At 38.5% G+C, this 19,445-nt stretch overlaps 1 protein-coding gene and 2 long non-coding RNA genes across 7 annotated transcripts in view; all 3 read right to left on the reverse strand.

Annotated features, from left to right (window-relative positions):
* Positions 1 to 461: 461 nt before the first annotated feature.
* Positions 462 to 1,928, reverse strand: LOC102312519. Its single transcript, XR_317736.2, has 3 exons — positions 1,870 to 1,928; positions 1,615 to 1,665; positions 462 to 1,360 (listed from the first exon to the last, which is right to left on the reverse strand). It is a non-coding gene; the product is annotated as an uncharacterized LOC102312519 (long non-coding RNA).
* A 169-nt stretch (positions 1,929 to 2,097) lies between these two features.
* Positions 2,098 to 19,445, reverse strand: part of LOC102312311 (Fc receptor-like protein 4) — a 46,552-nt gene continuing 29,204 nt past the window's right edge. The window contains exons 5-13 of one of the 5 annotated variants that reach the window (XM_042216214.1): positions 11,519 to 11,626; positions 11,356 to 11,371; positions 11,187 to 11,260; positions 11,047 to 11,097; positions 10,908 to 10,964; positions 9,565 to 9,624; positions 9,334 to 9,399; positions 9,075 to 9,134; positions 8,824 to 8,923 (exon numbers count right to left, since the gene is read on the reverse strand). In XM_042216214.1, coding sequence (XP_042072148.1) covers positions 8,838 to 8,923; positions 9,075 to 9,134; positions 9,334 to 9,399; positions 9,565 to 9,624; positions 10,908 to 10,964; positions 11,047 to 11,097; positions 11,187 to 11,260; positions 11,356 to 11,371; positions 11,519 to 11,626 — 578 coding nt within the window. In that variant the 3' untranslated portion in view covers positions 8,824 to 8,837. Of the gene's footprint in view, positions 2,206 to 2,406; positions 3,403 to 4,817; positions 5,088 to 5,288; positions 5,553 to 8,823; positions 8,924 to 9,074; positions 9,135 to 9,333; positions 9,400 to 9,564; positions 9,625 to 10,907; positions 10,965 to 11,046; positions 11,098 to 11,186; positions 11,261 to 11,355; positions 11,372 to 11,518; positions 11,630 to 19,445 lie in introns of those variants that run through there. The other 4 variants (XM_042216213.1, XM_042216215.1, XR_006053425.1 and 1 more) reach the window with 4 other exon arrangements.
* Positions 12,469 to 15,615, reverse strand: LOC121812942. The gene is made up of 3 exons (XR_006053426.1): positions 14,022 to 15,615; positions 13,478 to 13,776; positions 12,469 to 12,912 (listed from the first exon to the last, which is right to left on the reverse strand). It is a non-coding gene; the product is annotated as an uncharacterized LOC121812942 (long non-coding RNA).

Raw genomic sequence — 19,445 nt, forward strand, 5'->3', positions numbered from 1 at the left:
CATTGTCTACATATTTTATGTATAATGTGGCAATAAAAGTAGTTATATTTACTTTTATCATTATCTTTAATTGTCTTTAACCCATTTTTTATATGCTGAATTTAGGGGAAACAAATATTTAGTTTTAACTCAAATCTGAATGGTAATATAACCCTTTTGAGTTTCAACACAATTTTTTGTAATCTTAACTTTAAACACTAATCAATTAACCCAATTTTTGGGTAGTTAGCCTAACCCAGTGTGCTGGATCAAACCAATAACCCAACCCTGTTGAGTTGAAACCAGCCAGGGTTCGCTGGGTCCAAATTAGGTTATTTTTAACCCATTTTAACTTCCCAAAGCTGGAAAATTTAAAACCATGTTCAAAAAACAGTTGAAACATAAGTATTCATTTTACTGCTTTAAAAGCTTTAAAATGATGATTATAAAACAATCAAAAGTCATAATGAAACTCAGTAATTATCATGTTTGGTAATCAGGTTAATGCAGTTCAACTCCCATTGTTAAGTCCTTGTCTGGTCTTATTGATGATTGGCTGGCATCATCAGCTCATCTGTCTTCCAGACCAAAATATTCACTCTCTCTTCCACTCCAGCTGGCATTAACCTATTAGTGGTTTCTATGCTTAATTTATGTTTAATGTATTAATGCTTAATTTATAAGTAAATCTAATTTATATTTTATAATATTTTATTTAAGCAAACCTCTATTGTGGACTCCCTCCTTGCCACCTACTTTTAGCCATCCTTAGACCCATTGGTAAGAGTAACGTTTAAGCTTGATGGCTAAGAAAGTTTGTGGTTTCCTAAATGCTTATCTAAGTTGAAATGTGGCTTCAGTGCAGCATAAAGTAGTTATAGTAATTTATGGTATAGTATTTGGCTACGTGACCAATATCCTGGATAAGACTACATTTTGTCACCAGCTGCCTCAAGTTGATCAAATGAAAACACTGTTATGCCCCAAAGGCCACGGATCAGATCAACGCCCAACACACATTATGCCCCACATTACACCCCACTCCCATGATGTCTCATGCGGGTGGTGGCCCCACAGGCCCATGTCTCCTCTTCAGGTTGCGCCCAGTCACCAGATGCTTCCTTGAGCACCGTTCCCAGATTTGATTCCAGGGTGGGGTCCTGGGAAGCCTATCCCGGGTAGGCTAGACTAGTCCCTTAATTTGGTTCCTTTGGGGTTGACGAAGATGAAACCCAGGGCAGACCCAGAATACACTCAAGAGATTAAGTGTCTCGGCTGGCCTGCGAGCACCTCAGCGTTCCTGCAGATAAACTGGAGGAGGTGGGTGGGGAGAGGGAGGTTTGGGCTTCTCTGCTTTGGCTGCTGCTACCGTGACCCAGACCTGGATAAGTAGAAGAAAATTAAATGATTGATAGATAAACTCTGCTATTACTGTATAAATAATGTTTACTTTTGCTTGTTTGTATATTTCATTTCTCTTATTTTGTGTATTCACGCCTCTTGTTCATAAGAGCTGAAACACAGACATCGTCACCTTCTGGTGACCTATAATTACAATATTATAGTTGTAATTACAGTTCTTTTATAACCACACAGCTTCCACAAACTGTGTGTAAAGTAAAGTTTATACTGTACCATTTTCAGTGTTTTTAGACCATCTGATGGACTCATAGACACAACGGTCACCTGCAGGTCAAAGAAAATTAGTCTTCTCATTTCTGTGAGCCTAATTTAAGCATAAGTATTCATGCAAGTAGCATTTATATTAAATGTTGATATTGTTGTAGCTTCGTTTAATTCAACAGTGTTAAAACCGCAGCAGATGTTAAAGTACACTCTTGCAAATTGCTTCAGAATAGAGTCTATATTTGAACCAGAGAGAGTGCTAACCATGAAGAAGTGAGGAGTATACTTGCTGTTGATCTTCTACCTGACTGACCCTCTAGTCAGAACCTTTAAAACAAAAAAAAAAAATTGAAATAAGACATTTGCCTTTGCATGGTTGATTTTTATACATTGTTGTGAACAGTTTCCCATGCCTGTATGCTGATTCTGTGTACTTAAATATTTAAAGAGTAAAATATATTTTATCAGAGGAACAAAAATACTCACCTCTGGATTTTCTGTAGCAATAGAACAAGAGCAGCGAGAATATAAATATGACTCCAGAAATTATTCCAATGATCATCAAAATAAGAAATGAAGAGCTTTCAGGACTGGGCACAGCTGTTGTAAATTAGAAACGTGAACTGTTAACTTCAATCAACTCAAGTGAATTTGCCATTTGAATAACAATGAAAGCTGACTTCTAAAGAAAAATAGATCAACTAAACAGGCAGGTTCCAAGACAGCTCTGCAACATCAAGAGCAATACTCTGACTATATGTTTAAGTTTGCCAGACATATCTAGCACCCTCCCCTGTTAGCTGATGCAAATTACAACTGACTGGTGATTAGTTAATAAATGGTACACTTTCTGTTACTTCCCGTTTTTGTCTTTTGTGGTCTGCATTTGGGTCCTCACCTAAGAGAATCCACACAATCTGCCTCCGCATATCGTGACAAACCCAGTGGAAAGCAATCCTCTCTTTCGCTGGTAAAAAGCACAAACACATGCAGCAAGCCGAGGGTACTAGGACATCCACCCCTGTCTGGCAACTCTTGCCAAAGAGAACCCAAGAGTTTCTCCAGGAGACTTGTTCCAGATTGAGGTGAGCCCAACTGTAGCTCTGTCAATCTGTCAAACTCATGCACTAGCTCTTCCTCCTTCCACACCAGGGAGGTAATTGCTAGTTTCAGCAACTGGGAACTGGATACCTAAGTCATTTGCCTTTGACTTTGCCTCTAAGAGAGTTGATACTCCTTAACACAACAGCCAGCAATGATAGCTAGGAGCTGGGGATGTTACTGCCAAGGTCTCCACCCTTGATCCCCTCTTGACACACATTGCATTTAACTCCTATGGCTCCTCCTGTGAATGGCAGACCTGAAAGGGAGGTCAGTGTTGGCCTCACAGGCCTCAGGCTTCACAAAATCTCTGTGTCTCACAAAAACAATATGATTTGCTTTCTAGAACATTTACTTAATCCTGTGCTGATCCTTCTTATGTTTGTAAAATGAAGCTCAACAACAAACATCACTTACTTGATGCTGACAAGTTGAAGGCTTCACTCCACTCTGTTGAAGAATATGAGTCATCTCTGCGTCGACTCTTACACGTGTAGTCTCCACTGCTGGACTCAGAAACTTTGAATATCCAGTAATTATTGTGAGTCCACTGTGTGGTCTGCTTGGGTCCTCTCCATCTATACTCTCACTCAGTGGTTTCACCTCCTTCCTGCACCTCACATGTCAGACTGATCGTCTCACCGCTGAATATCTGAGGCCAGCTGCGTCGTCCTTTAACAACAACCTTATTGGAAACTGTTTACACATATTTACAGTTGAGATACAAACAAACATAAAATCAACAGAAATAATTTAATATTGAGTTGGTTGATAGTGACGAGTGAATGTACAGTAGTGTAAAAAGTGTCTTCCCCCTTCATGATTTCCTATGTCTTGTATTTTTGACTTAAATGTTTCAGATCATCAAACAAATTTAAATGTTAAACATAGATAACAAAAGTAAACACAAAATGCAGTTTCTAAATCTTTATCATTAAGTATAAAAAAAATCCAAACCTTGTGTGAAAAAGCGATCGCCACCTAAACCTAATAACTGGTTAGGGCGTCCTTGGCAGCAACAACCAGATTCAGTCATTCCAAACTCTTCATTTTGCTTTTCTTAACCCATTCAGAGGTGGACTTCAGTTCAATTTTATTTTATTCATACAGCACCAAATCACAATAACATTTGCCTCAAGGTGCTTTATATTGTAAGGTGAAGACTCTACAATAATACAAAGTAAACAGAGAAAACCCCAACAACCATATAACCCCCTATGAGCAACAGTAGGAAGGGAAAACATGCTGAGCCAGACAGCCAGAGATTACTGGTGTGATTTGGATCGTTGTCCTGCTGCAGAACCCAAGTGTGCTCCAACTTGAGGTCATGAACGCATGGCTGGACTTCTCCTTCATGATGTTTTTATAAACAGCAGAATTCATGGCTCCATTTACCAAAGCAAGTCTTTCAGGTCCTGGGGCAGCAAAACAGACCTGGACCATCCCACTAACACCACCGTAGTTTACTGTTGGTGTTCCATTTCTGAAATGCTGTGTTACTTTTAAGCCAAATGTAATAGGACACACACCTTCCAATTAGTTCAACTATTTTCTCAAAGTATTTTCCTAAAAGTCTTGGGGATCATTAAACTTTTTTCTGGCAAAACTGAGACGAGCCTTAATTTTCCTCTTTTTGTTGTTGTTGTCTTAGAAATCTGCCATGCAGGCCATTTCTGACTAGTCTCTTTCTAAGGGTGGAGACATGAACACTGACCTTAACTGAGGCAACTGAGGCCTGACAGACCGACCTTCAGCAGGTCTGGTAGTAATATCAAGGCAGTATATAAGGCCTTGATATGGGAGTGAAACTAAACTCAGCGTTGTAATAAAAAAATGTGGTTGATCACAGTTAATAATATTATTTAACAAGGTGGGGGCTTTTTCCACACAAGGCCAGGTAGGTGTGGATTTTTCCTCCTTTAACTATAAAACCTTTCGATTAGAATCTTTATTTTCCGTTTACTTGTGTTATCTGTTTCTAATATTACACTAAACTTGATTTATGATCTGAAACATTTAAGTGTGACAAACATACAAAAAGTAGGAAATCTGGAGGGGGGCAAACACTTGTTCACACCACTGCCCATTTCAAAGAAAACTTTTCAACTCACAGGTTATCTCAATGGTGACATCATCACTTTTATCAGTGTAGTAAACTGGGTTTCCTCTTCTTCCTCTGCAGCAGTAGATTCCTCCTTGAGATACTCTGATTACTCCGTTTTGTTGATCATCTGTTCTGATTTGAACGTCAGTGTTTGGGTCACGTCTGAACCACTCATATTTCCAGCCAGCAGAGCTCCCCACAGAGCAGGTCAGCGTCACACTGCCCCCTACTGGTATGATAGTTGATCCTGGAGTCAGTGTGGCCCTGGGTTTACCTGCTGTTAGGGAAAATAAAATATGTATACATATGATCTATTATCAAGTAATAAGAACACAGGTCCTGGCTAAAGTTTTTTTTTTCAAAGCTCCTTCCATGAACACATTAATTAAGTGTACACTCTATTTTATAATTTAGATGAATATTTGAATTATTATATTAAGTATATTATATTTATTGGTCATGGTCACTGAGGACTTACCCAGCACAGTCAGGGAGACAGTATTACTGTTCTTTGTATAATGTGATTTCTTCATATGACCAGAGCACTGGTATTTACCAGTATCAGATGTAGACTTCATTTGTTTTCTGTAATTTTTGTATCTGTTGTACGGGATAAAGGCTCGACCATCCTTCATGAGTTTGTATTCCCAGCCAGTGTGTTTTCCTTCCTTCATGTCACATTTGAAGCTAACAGTCTCTCCGATGAACATGGTCGAGCTGGGTTCAACAGTTAGCACAGCATCTAGAATCCAACACAAACACAACATCATTGACCTAAAACACTTTTATGTACTTTACAAATCAAAATCTGTTCTGACATGTTCATAAACTTATAAATATATTGAGAAATAAAAACAGAAATGGAAAGTGTTTAAGATTGATGCATTAAGATGAATATTTACTAAATAAATAAAAGTGCAAACTGTTCAGTCACCTTGAGCGTGTCCGCTGCAGAGGAGCGTACAGAGAACTGCAATAAAGGAAGAAACTTCACACATCATCAAACTGAAGACTCACTCAAACATGGCATCAATCAAACACACCTGGTGTTACCAGAGGCTGCTAATCTAATCTAATCTAATCTAATCCAGTCTACAAACAACCATGTTGAGAACAAAACATGAACTGAAATGCTGCAAATGACTGAAACTCTGTCATTTTACTAAAACATGTTCATCAGTCAACGAATCAAAGGAAGAAGTGATGCACTGACAGAATAGGCCCAGCTCACAGAGGAAAGTGGGTCCCATCCTCACATCCAGCTGTGACACGTCTGAAAACTTCTACGACTTTGTGTGAAGAGAAAGAAGAAGAAGCACACGAGACGCCGAGAACTGTGAAGAAATCAAAGACTTTAAAACTTCTTCTTCTCTCCACTTCCTTCCTTTTATCACACCTTAACAAACTCTGACTACAGCATGCTTTGATATGTTTGTATTTTCCTGGTGCTTCAGAAACAAATTAAGGAGATTTTTATAAAACTAAGTAATAAGAATTGTTTCATCATACAGATGTGAGCTGAGTAGTGAATGAGACAAAATGAGCAGATTACATGTAATTTTGTTTCCTTTGTCTGCTCCTCGTCTGCTTGTTGTGTTTGCTGGGAGCTTTGCCACCAATAATAGTTACTCTCACAGATGCTCCATCATGGAAATACACCATTCTGATGGGTTCAAGCTGCTGCTGCTGCACAAAATCATTAAATTGCTTCAAATATAAAATAAATGCATTTTCATCTAGCTTAGCCTCATAGCTTTAACTATCAGTTGACAAATAGCGGTGTCATACTCACCATAAGCAGATGTTCACATCAGTTAATCCATGCACTCTCTCACACAACAATGAAATCTGTAACTAAAAAATTGACTTTTTTTTATCTTAATTGATAAAACTGAGCTTTACTAATATAGATTATTCCATTAAACCGCTGTAAAATCTTCTGGTTTCATCATAAATTGATTTACAGGAAACGGACAACTCAAACAGTAACAGAAGTGAGTGTGAGGTGAGAGGAAGTTTTTTTTCTGAACTTGCCACTGTTGCCTTACATGTCGCTGTAAGTGGGTTTAGAGGCGTGAAACGACAGACATTTCCTGTTTCATTGCCCAAAGCAATGAGAAGTAAGCAGCAGTGTGGTATATATAAAAAGATTCCCCACTCGCCCCTGTGGGCGGTCAATCCTTCAAGCTCGGGTCCTCTACCAGAGGCCTGGGAGCTTGAGGGTCCTGCGCAGTATCTTAGCTGTTCCCAGGACTGCGCTCTTCTGGACAGAGATCTCCGATGTTGTTCCCGGGATCTGCTGGGAGTCACTGCACCTAGTGCTCCAATTACCATTGGGACCACCGTCACCTTCACCCTCCACATCCTCTCGAGCTCTTCTCTGAGCCCTTTGCACTTCTCCAGCTTCTCGTGTTCCTCCTTCCTGATGTTGCTGTCACTGGGAATCGCTACATTGATCACTACAGCCGTCACTACAGAAGTCCCACAGGATCTTAGCTCGGTCATTCTCCATCACCCTTGGAGGAGTCTCCCATTTTGAACTCTGGACTTCCAGGCATTCCAGACACAGATACTCCTGTATATTATGCCGGCCACTTGGTTATGGCGTTCCATGTATGCCTTGCCTGCTAGCATCTTACACCCTGCTGTTATGTGCTGGATTGTCTCTGGGGCATCTTTACACAGCCTGCACCTGGGGTCTTGCCTGGTGTGATAGACCCCAGCCTCTATGGATTTTGTGCTCAGAGCTTGTTCTTGTGCTGCCATGATTAGTTGACAGCATTGTTGAACGCTCCTGATCCAGGCTCATGTCAGTACAATGCAAAAGCCAACAAAAAAGCTGCTGGTTACACAGCTTGACAAGGTCCTGCCACCATTAACAGGACATGGAAACACATGTGAATTTGAGATGCTACAGTTTCCAATGGGATCCAAGGTGAGTTAAATTAAAAGGAGAGAGATCTCTTTCATGTTTTCATTGTCGTCTGTTTTTGACTTCACTAGGCAAGTCTTAAGACTTAAGATGAAACTGCACCCATTAAGTCACAAAAACTCTGACATGAAATATTAGATTTAAAATACTAACAGAAATTTTCAACACTGTATTCTGTGTTGAAAACTATCACCCCTCCTCCTCTCCCTCAACAAAGTTTGTCCATTTGTGTGGTATAAATGGTGTCATACATGTTCAAAGTTTTCCTGCCTCAGTACAAAGTTCCAGCAGGTCAGTGTTATATAAACACTTGAAGGACTCCTCTCAGCATTTATGTTTATGTAATTTATCAACAAACACAACACACAAGACTGAAAAATATACTGTATAACATTTATATAATAAAGGCTACATGGTTTAAATGACACACAAAATGAGATAACAGAATAAAAAATTTGACGGCAGTTTACCAAATATGAAATAAACAAATATAAAATGTTATTAATGTACAAACCCATTTAAAAAAAACAAGAGGAACAAAAATGCTGATTTGCAAAAACCAAAGGAAAGATCTGTAAATATAGATGTAACAATACATGTGTTGGGGGCGTGGTTTACGATGCTGCTGCAGGTGCGATGTACACACCTGCGCGGCGTCTGCAATCACGCCTCGCCGGCTTAAAAGTTCAGAGTTTTGGTTAACGATGTTGTTGTGGTTGTTGTGTTGAGCTGCAGTGTGTGTGTGTCCAGCAACCGTCAAAGTATTAATACAAGTGATCAAAATGCACTGGGTCTGCCGTGTATGTTTACAACATGCAGTTCAATAAATGCTTGTGTGAAAGTGGAAAGATCCTGATCCTAACACCACACTATCACTTGCTGCTGCTGCCTATTTTTCAACGAAAGAAAACTTTTCATAAAAAGTTGAAATCTGCTGTTAAATTCAAATGAATTAAATTTTGCTTTTGCTACATTTAGTTGGTTTTGCAGACACATGATCATGAAGAATCGATGCAGAATTATTCAGTGTTTAAAGGTGATTTGGGACTCAGTTTATCGAGTTAATCATTACAACAACAAATCACAGTATGTAAGCTATTTTATTTCTGTATTACTAAGAGCTGGTTTTGATTTGACTTCAGAATAAACTGCTTCATCAGCTGCTGCAGGGGCTGATTTTCCTGCAAATAAAGAGATTTTTTGATGAGATGACTGCCAGTAACATCTTAATTCAAAGGCTCTACTATTTATACACTTTTTCTTGGTGTGTATAAAAGTATCAAGCAGACAGCAAAATGAAAAATTTGCAATTTTTTAGATTACTTTACTTACCTTTATGTATCTTGACTTTAGCTCTGTTGTGGGAGACCTCTGCATACAACAGGCTGTAATCTAAAGAGGACAGACGCTGATCAGAAAAGGTTGACTGTCTTTAATTTCCTTTATATTTATATCATTCTGTCATTCAACACCTAAACTACATGACATGACTGAAGGATGTTCTCTACACTGACTAACATTTCTCAGCATTATTATCTCGTTTGAGTTCATCATTATAGCGATAATGAGTCTGTTATTTCTGTGCAATTACCAAGAGCTGGTTGTGACTTGACTTCAGAATAAATGACTTCTTCAGCTGCTGCAGAGGCTGATTTTTCTGCAAATAAAGACATTATTAGTCAAAGATGATTGTCAGTAACATCTTAATTCTAAGTCCACACAGCCAGCAGGATGACAATACCTCAAATTAGCCTTTTAGACTGAGGGGTAAAAAGTGTAAACAGACAGCAAAAAGAAATGTGTGCTTTACTACTTTACTTGCCCTTGTTTCTCTTGGCTTTAGCTCTCTTGTGGGAGACCTCTGCATACAACGGGCTCTCATCTAAAGGAGGACAGACAGACGATAAACTAACTTTGGAGTAACTTTGATTTTCTTTATACTGAAATCATTTTGTCATTAAAGACCTAACTCATCACATGGACTGACTGAGGGAGGTTCTCATCTATTGAAAAAGATTTTTTTTGACAGCCCGTTGTTGTCATTATTTAAAAAAGCTTCTTTCACATTGTGCCTACATCAAAAACAGCCAGTGAGCATTCAGAAGGGTCTCCTCAGTGATAGATGACCCCTGATATTAGAATCACATGAAACACGAGAAGAATGATGCTGGCTAATCTCAGTTAAAATACAGATCTTTGACATGATTGGACTAAACTGAATGTATTGTCTCTGTTGAGAACAGGATTAAAATGAATCCCGTGATTATAGGTTAAGGTTTATAACCTGCAGCACCTATAAGAACATAAAAACCTTTATGGAAAAAAGTAATTACATTAAATTACACTCTGCAAAAAGGAAAATGGAATCTCTGAAAATCAGCAAAGCAAAAACATATCAGCAAAGGTTTTAAATACTGAAGGAATTGGACTGATTATTAATTGTTCTTTGGTTTATTGTTTTATTGTAAAAGATTCATTATTCAAATTAAATTAAGGGAAGATTCGACTATCACAGTATGAAACATTTTCATTCAAACTTCAGGGATACCTGGCTCCATTTCAGCAGCTTTGATGCAACTCAGAATGACAAGAGGTGCACTGAAGAGGAAACAACAACAAAAACCCAACAAGAGAATAGCTTCGAGGTGGTGTTCACAGGTCATTGCTCTCTCTTTATCCCCCTGACTGACTTTTCTTGTTGCTGTTGTTCAGTCGAGCTGTGCTGTGAGTACAAGTCCTAGTAAAGGTCATGAGGCCTCGTGCTGTGTTCGCAGAGTCTATTTCTAACAGTTTGATCAAAAGCATGCACATGAGAATGGGCCGTCCTGGTCTGCCTGTGCAGCCTGATGGTAACGTCTCACAATACCAGCGGTTTGCGCCAAAGCAGCTGAAATGGACTCACAATGTTTTATGCTTCCTAACTGCACTGATTGAAGTCCCTGAATTTTAACTTTTTAAATGTGTTCCACCTTTTTCCACTTTCTCCTCTATTTATTATTTTATTTGTTGAACAGAGCACATTACAGCGATCAGCTGGTTTCTTGCTTTTTCTTCTTGGAGCGATAACATGAATGAAAGTCTAGTTTTTCCTTCATTTGGATACTACTGTCCAATAAAAGCATGTAAACTAGTGTATTTTGTATTGGTAGCAGAATAAATACTCACCTTTCTGAGTGATGTTTTTAAACTCAATCAAAGAATATGTGACATCCCCAGATTCAACTAAAATAGAGTTCAAACATTTACACATAAATGAGAATAATCAAAGAGTCTGCATACTTATAAACCGCTGTTTATACTTTACCATTTTTTGTGTCATCGTGGTCTTTGACTGATTCATAGAGACAAGCATCACCTATAAAACAATTAAAACTCATATACATGGATCTGATCACCTTACAAACAGAAACGTCTAAAGCAGAACTCGTCACGGTTAACGCTGACCTCGGTGAGGAGAAGCATGTTGGCTGTCTCCAGCTTCATCCTGGTTGATCGTTTGGTTTATGGTTTGATTTGTGCTGGAACATAAAATGTAGTAAAACAGTGGATTTAATAAGAAACACAGGATGAAATTCTGGTTTGGTAAATAATGAGAGAGAAAATGTAAACAAACCTGGGAGAGCATGAATCTGAAAAACAAAACAGAAAAACACAATCAGATGTTTTTATTGCAAACTGTTCTGGTGCTGTACCGTTACATGCAGCGTTCAGGGTACGTCTGTAGTTCTGAACAATTAGATTATGCTCAGTGTAATATCAGAGAGAAATGGTTTCACCCTTTGACTGTTTGAAGCAACAACACAGCAGAAGAAGAATCAGTAAAAGTCCACAGATGAGTCCAACGATCAACAGAGCAGGATATGAAGAGTTTCCAGTCCTGGGCACTGCTGAATAAATGAGAAGATTTAATTACATGTATGTAAACAGATTTAAATGTACAACAGATTTCACATGAAACACACACAAGAGCTGGCACTATTTCCAATACCAGAACTCCTGATCACATCTCCTCCATTCTCATGTTATTTTACATGATTTTGTAATATGTACAAAAAAGCACAAGCGAAAGAAAATTTTCTCTGTGTAACTTGGAACCAACATGATCTCCAGGACAGATGTCAGCTGGTGCAGTGTTATATACAATTACTTCCACTATACAGAGGCAAATCGAGGCAGTGCTGAAAGCTAATGGGGGTCCACCCAGTACCAGCAAGGTGTACCTAATAAAATGTCTAGTAGCCTTCTTAATCTCTGAGGTGTGTCCTATTGTCACAGATGTATAAAATCAAGCACGTAGCCTTCTACGGAGCTTCTCTAAACTAAAGCAGCGTTTTGTCTCAGTGTTTTTACACTTTCAGTAAAGACGGCACTGAACAGGCTAAAATTAAAAAGTGTCAGTGTTCACAAGAACGATGGTGATGCAGCCACTGTGAAATCTGCGGTAGTGTTGCAGCTGATAAGGAGCAGATATTCTGAATATTACATAAACATCATACTGAATACTGTCAAACTGGCAACAGCCCTCAATATTCCCAGTAAAGCACTTTTTTCATCATCATCACTTTACGGGGTATTAGTTGGGGTCCCCAGCAGGCGGCTTGGACACTTGTGTTCATGATTACGATAACTCAGCATTAAGATGAATATTTACTAAATAAATAAAAGTGCAAACTGTTCAGTCACCTTGAGCGTGTCCGCTGCAGAGGAGCGTACAGAGAACTGCAATAAAGGAAGAAACTTCACACATCATCAAACTGAAGACTCACTCAAACATGGCATCAGTCAAACACACCTGGTGTTACCAGAGGCTGCTGTGATTGGTTTAAATTATATATTTAATGTAAAATGCATCAAATTATCACTGATGAAGAAACAAACCTTTCTGAGATAAACTAAACCAGCGTCAGTGCACTGAAATCTAATCCAGTCTGCAAACAACCATGTTGAGAACAAAACATGAACTGAAATGCTGCAAATGACTGAAACTCTGTCATTTTACTAAAACATGTTCATCAGTCAATGAATCAAAGGAAGAAGTGATGCACTGACAGAATAGGCCCAGCTCACAGAGGAAAGTGGGTCCCATCCTCACATCCAGCTGTGACACGTCTGAAAACTTCTACGACTTTGTGTGAAGAGAAAGAAGAAGAAGCACACGAGACGCCGAGAACTGTGAAGAAAACAAAGACTTTAAAACTTCTTCTTCTCTCCGCTTCCTTCCTTTTATCACACCTTAACAAGCTCTGACTACAGCATGCTTTGACATGTTTGGTGCTGCAGAAACAAATTAGTGAGATTTTTATGACACTAAGTAATAATTTACTTAGTTGTAGTTGTATCATACACATGTGAGCTGAATAATGAATAGACAACATGAACAGATTACAAGTCCAAGTGAAGCTTTAAATGTGAAGTACTTTTGTTTTACATCCAGAAACACAACAAGAACACAGCTGTCTGCACCTTCACCTGCAGGTCTCATACACACTGATCACATATATGCACATGTTAAACACTCTTTGTCATAAATCACATTCAGACACAGTATTAAATAAATCTAATTGTCAAAACTGTTCCACTCCTGAAACTAATAATTCATTTGAACCGTGACACGGAGAACAGGCAGAGGCAAGTTTGTGGACACTTTTAAAATATTTAATTTTCTTTTAGTTTATTTTTACTCTTTAAATTACTAAATTAATAAAATGCAGTCATAAAGTTATAAGTAAGTTTACCCTGGATGGTGAAAGTGGCCTCTATCGACTGTTTTTCTTTGTTAAGTATAGTTAAGAGTTTTGATGTATTAAACATCAAGACCATCAAAACATTTGAAATCCTGGAATAACTGCATAGGAAGTTTAAAATTAAAGTCTTGGAGCTCGACTGACTTCTTACAGAAACAGCGATGGACATTTTGTTTCCTTTGTCTGCTCCTCGTCTGCTTGTTGTGTTTGCTGGGAGCTTTGACACCAATAATAGTTACTCTCACAGATGCTCCAGCACACAAACACGTCATTCTGATGGGTTCAAACTGCTGTAGAAAAGTGATTAAAACCATTAGCAAGCACAAGAAGAGACATTTAGTATTTTCCTCCTGCCATAGAAATATTAATCAGCTGCTGATAATTTTCAAGGAGCCACGAATCACTGATTATATTCTAAAGGCTGCTGCACAAAGTCACTACATTGCTTCAAAATACAACAAACACGTTTCCATGAAGCTTTGTAAACAGTTAAAAACAGATTGATAGATGATCAGCCCAGAGACGTAATACTTACTCAGAGCAAATGGTCACAGCAGGCGAAAGCACTTTTTCCCACAACAGTGAAATCTTTCACTAAAAATACTTTGTTTATCATTTTAACTGACAAACTTCACTAATGTAAAGTCATCACTGCAGAGTCTTTGAACATGAAGTTCAGTTCTGGTCAAATGTTCACTCAAATTCAGGAAGTGAGATGAAGTCCTCCTCCCTCCCTTCTCTTGTCTGTTTCCTTAAAAGTAGCTGTAACTGTTGTATTCAAAGAGATGAAAGCTGTTAACTTTGTCACTCAGTAACCACACAGTGAGCTACTTCCTGAGGCTCATGGGAAATGTTTTTGAGATGGAACAAACTTTGACCGACTTTAAAATGACAGGTCGTTCAGACTGCAGCAGATAATCGTTCAGTTACAAGCACAGACTGAAACGCACTGAGATGAAACTGAAGAGACACTTTAACTCAGATCCAAAATCCATTTCCTATTTCTTGTAACTGTTGTATAGCTATGACCGATCAATGACCTGAAGTGAATCCATTCTTATGGAAGGGAGAAACAGCTGAGCTATGCCAGGATTGGTATACAGTTGTAGCAGTAATTCTCTTCATGCTTTCCTTGCAGATGGTGGTTGGGTCATAATGGAGGGTCACATTTTATGTTGATAGAATTTGTTTTTATGCTGAGTTTGGTGTTTTTGTTTGTTTGTACTGCAGTTTGCTCACTAACAGGAGACTCCCAGTGACTTGTTGGCTTTCTGTACTGTTTTATTATTTGCCCCTTTTTAATGGTGACTCATTGTGAGCATGTTGCTGCAGGTATTCTGATGGTATGTGTGCACATGTGTGAAATTCAACAGAACGCTCTGCTGTGCTGCTTTTCATGTATAAGAGATTACGCCTCAGAAAAAATACAATACGTTTAAATCTTTATTTGAACATTGTGAACACAACAAACACTAATAAACAACAAAACAAAACAATGAACCAACAGAATAGGAGTACAGATAACTTTAACTGTCATGAAATATAAGATCAGGCTTTCCCTGAGACAGTTCTAATTATGAGGTGATAAATGCCCGTTTTCAGGAAACATGTTCAACAAACTCAACGGCAAATCTGAGTTTTCAAGTCCCAAACAGCTGATCAGACGAAGTTCAACTGAGTGTACTCTGAGTTAAGTGTAGGGCTGTTCGATATAATGATATGAAAACATCTATGGTTTCATATCACGCTATCGCTTGTTTTGTAAAATAAACTGTTTATGATCAATTTTTTTCATCATTTTCAAGCCACTGTTTTTACGCGTTGGCGTTAGCAACAATGACGGTGAACCCAGTGTGTGGCTCCGCCATCCTCTTGTTTATTTTCCACATAAACCTTTCACAATAAAGCTTAAGATCCTGTTGAGATTTTTCAAAATAAACTGAAATGATGACAAACAGAAGGACCAGTCAAAACAATACGAGGACCTTATTTCTAAACGAGGGTCTAGCATGGACATGGTTATGAAAAGTCTGACACGGACCAGAAAACTGTACTATGCAAATTATGCAGGAAACCGGTCCCCACCCCAGACTCAAACATGACAAACCTCTTCTACCACCTACGCAAGGATCACGTGAAGAGTTGGAGAGAGTTTACAAATGAGAAGCAAAAAAGAGCCGTCAGGTGCTCAAAACAGGGTTCAGACACCTATCTCAGGGTCAAATTCAAGCACTTTTTAAACACTTTCAAGGTCCCTTTTCAAGCTTTTCCAACACAACCCCCCCACCGCCACTGCTCAAAAAACCAAGAATGTGTGTTTCAATTCGCATCACCTCAATAAGACCATGTGAAAATTAAAACAAATCATCCTAGGTTATCTTAAACACCTTTGTTCCCCTTTTGTTAAGACAGAAAAACACACCACACAAAAATAGTGTGTGATTGAGCAGCAATGTAAATCCAACTATTTTCACGGTTGTTGTGGTCGTGATAATTTTGTGATGCCACATCGAAAAGGCTCGGATGAGCTTTCCAAAGTTCTACAAGTTGTGCCTCCATCGCTTGTGTCCAGATCACACGCTGCACAGCCGTGCTGCTCCGTCTTTTTCACCGACGTTTACGTGTTTGCGCGTGAGCAGTGTGAGCGGCTGTGGTGACACCCTCACGAGCGATTGATGATCGGGAGCTGGTCGTGAGGTGTTAATCGCTTCTCGTTACCCCACGTATACTACACGATGCACGATGAAGGCCAAAATCGGCCGATCACCAAATCGGTCGCACGACTCAAAAATCGGCTCAAAATGGGCCAAAAATCGCACAGTGTGAGCCCAGCATTAGAGCAGCAATGTTTGTTCCCCTCAGAGAAAGGGAAGAATGGGAAAAGGAAAACACCTGGCTGGAAAAGTGCACGATAACACCTTTAAAGCGCACTGCACTGTGTGCCGGCGCACTTTTTCCATAGGCATGCTTCTAATGGTGGGCACATGAAGAACATGAGGGGCGTGAAAGCTCGGGGAACCCTTAACCAATTTTCTTGTCCACCAGGCCACGGCAGAAGCAGATATGGTATGTAAACACTGGTTTGTTTTTTTTAAACCCTCTGGTTAAGGTTAATATGGGCATGTGCAGTGAATATCAGCGCTATGTGGCCAGAAGTGTGATAATATAATTTATTTTGTGTAATAAACAACTGCAAGGATAGATGATTACAACAAATAGATGACTAATACATAAAAGTAATACATAGATGAATAATGATGATGAGTTAAGATGCGTAATCATGGGAACAAGTGGGTTTACAAACAGGAGCAGCTGATTAGCATTAGAAAAGCTGAAATAATACCTCAGCTGAAGCCAATTGTACTAAATGCACTAAATGTGCACTGTTACAAGAATATTTTTCTTTCTATTGTTTTCTATTATTTTAAGTTAAGCAGGACAGAGTTCTTTTAAAGAAAGATTTACTTATATTCTCAAAAGTTAAGCATGACAGGCTTCTGTTTAAGAAAGAGACCTGTTTTATTGTGTTAATGTTGTCATTTTGAGCTAAAAATAAATGGCTAAATGATCATTTGTTTCCCATATGGTCATATCACAAAGAATATGCATCTGCTTAAATCAAATTCAAGTCAAATGGTTAAAAAATAATTTCACACACAAAAAAAAGAGCTACCACACTGGGAAGGGTGAAGACAACTGGGTTGCCCGGCCCTGGCCACGAGGTGTCCCTTATTTATTTTTCAGGGAGTTGGCAACCCTAATCAACTGTGACGTTCACTAGTAGAACTGACAAACACAACAAAACAACGACTACACTACACACTAACTACCAGTTATGGGAATAACGGCGTTACAAGTAACGGCATTAATTTTTTCAGTAACGAGTAATCTAAGTAATTACTATTCCTATCGTTACAACGCTGTTACAGTTACTAACAAGAAAATGCGGTCCGTTACTATTTTTCAACAAACAGACGGTTGAAGCTGTGTTCAGCTTACCGCATCTTATATCAGTTGCACGGAAGTAGCTGTAAGTAATCTGGACGCTACAGGTAATCACGATCACTGTCTAGCACAACACCTGGAGCTAAGGGGCAAAACAATCGCATGAGTGCTGCTGTTTGACTGAGGAAGAATAAAGTAGTCGTGGTAAGCCAATCACATGACCACTTAAAGACAAAGCAACAAGGTGATATATACCAGTTTTTAAATTGTGTTGATAGGCCACGTAAAACCAGAGTCATGATAAACAATATATACACGGCGTTTATACGGCGATTTTTCCCCAGCGTTTCGTCACGTTAGCGCTAGCAAGCACTCTCTGCTTATGAGCAAAAAAAACAAACAAACAAAAGAACTGGGGACGTTTTAGGAGTGACGACGAGAGAGAGAGAGAGTTTTGAGATGTGAGAGATTTGTGACGTTTAGCGTGTTTGGAGTGTGTAGTTAATGTGTTGTCTTGTGTAGTTAGTGTGTAGTGTTGTGGATAGTTTTGTGTTGTGTCAGAACAATGAGGCGACTGCTGTCTCCAGGTAGAAACAGGAGTGATACACCTGCTGCTGTCAGACCTGCAGGTATCAGGCTGTGATGTTTTCCTTTATAGTGGACAGAAATTATTTTTTTGGAGTGGCACAAATAATTTGTGTGGCATCTTATTGAATGCAGAACAGCTGATTGTTCTGTAAATAGTTTGAAATGGTTATTTAAAAATCAAGGTAAAAGGTAAATGGCTGCAAATAACTTTGTTGTTTGCAAAACTTGTGCATATGATTTTAAAATTGACAATTTATATTTGCATTTAAAGTTATGAAATATGATTCAATAAACATGTTTGTGGTTGTTACAGTAAAAAATATAACTTTTTCTACTCGGATTTTATGTTTTTTGTCTGATTTTAGATCAATTGTGTTAATACAGTATGTCAAAATGAAAACATAACTGTAAATTCAGACACGTGAGGTTGTGCTGAAAAGGATGATACCAAACAAGGCAAAGTAAATAGTTTTTAAAGGTGAAATGTGGAGGAAAATCAAAAGTAGTTAAAAATGGCCAATTATACCCTGGACCCCAGAGGGTTAAACGTTTTTTTTTTTATTTTTCCATAGCATCACACTCAGTGCATTTCAATCATTTCTCCAGCGAGTTTGATAGCAAAATAATAATCATAATAAAAAATAGCATGTGTAACGTACACGTACTGGAAAATTATTTACTAGGACTCACCTATCATGCATTGTCATTTTCCATCAAACACTCATTAAAACAGCAACCTACAGGTATGTTAGCGCACTCATCCCCGACTGTCCGAGGGAGGGGCGGGGTCACACGTTGAAACAGACAAGGCAGCCCAGGCGGGGAAATTTTGCTTTTACATTTTGCGACTCATTTTATTTCTCTATCTGATAAGAAAACTATTCAATCAGATAGTTATTTGTGGTGAATGAAATACAGTTACACTTTCAAGCACTTTTAAGCACCACATCTGAAATTCAAGCACTTTTCAAACCTTGAAAAGACAACATTAAAATTCAAGCATTTTCAAGGATTTCAAGCACCCGTACGAACCCTGAACAAAATAAACTTAGATCAAAGAAAACTTGGTTTGTAATAGTGCTTGTTAACTTAAGCACCTACGATCTGTCACATTGTAAAATGTGAACATTCACATAATTTATAGTAAATGTAAATTTTTTGTGATATATATCGTTGTCGGTACGATAAATGTCTTATATGGGTATCTGAGATTTTGGTAACATCGCACAGCCCTAGTTAAGTGTGTGGTTGAGTAAAGAAAGGAAGCCAACATGATATCGGAGCCTTCATTTTAATCCAATGAACAGAAGAACACAGTGCTGACAATTTTGAAAAAAAAAAAAAAAAAAAAAAAAAAAAAAAAAAAAAAAAGGAAATAGGGGGTAAGTCACAGCCGTCCCACATTTTCTAAGCATGAAACTTTAAC

This window comes from Haplochromis burtoni, unplaced genomic scaffold (assembly GCF_018398535.1).
Source record: "Haplochromis burtoni strain Fernald_Lab_line unplaced genomic scaffold, NCSU_Asbu1 Contig_966, whole genome shotgun sequence".
Taxonomy (NCBI): Eukaryota; Metazoa; Chordata; class Actinopteri; order Cichliformes; family Cichlidae; genus Haplochromis; species Haplochromis burtoni.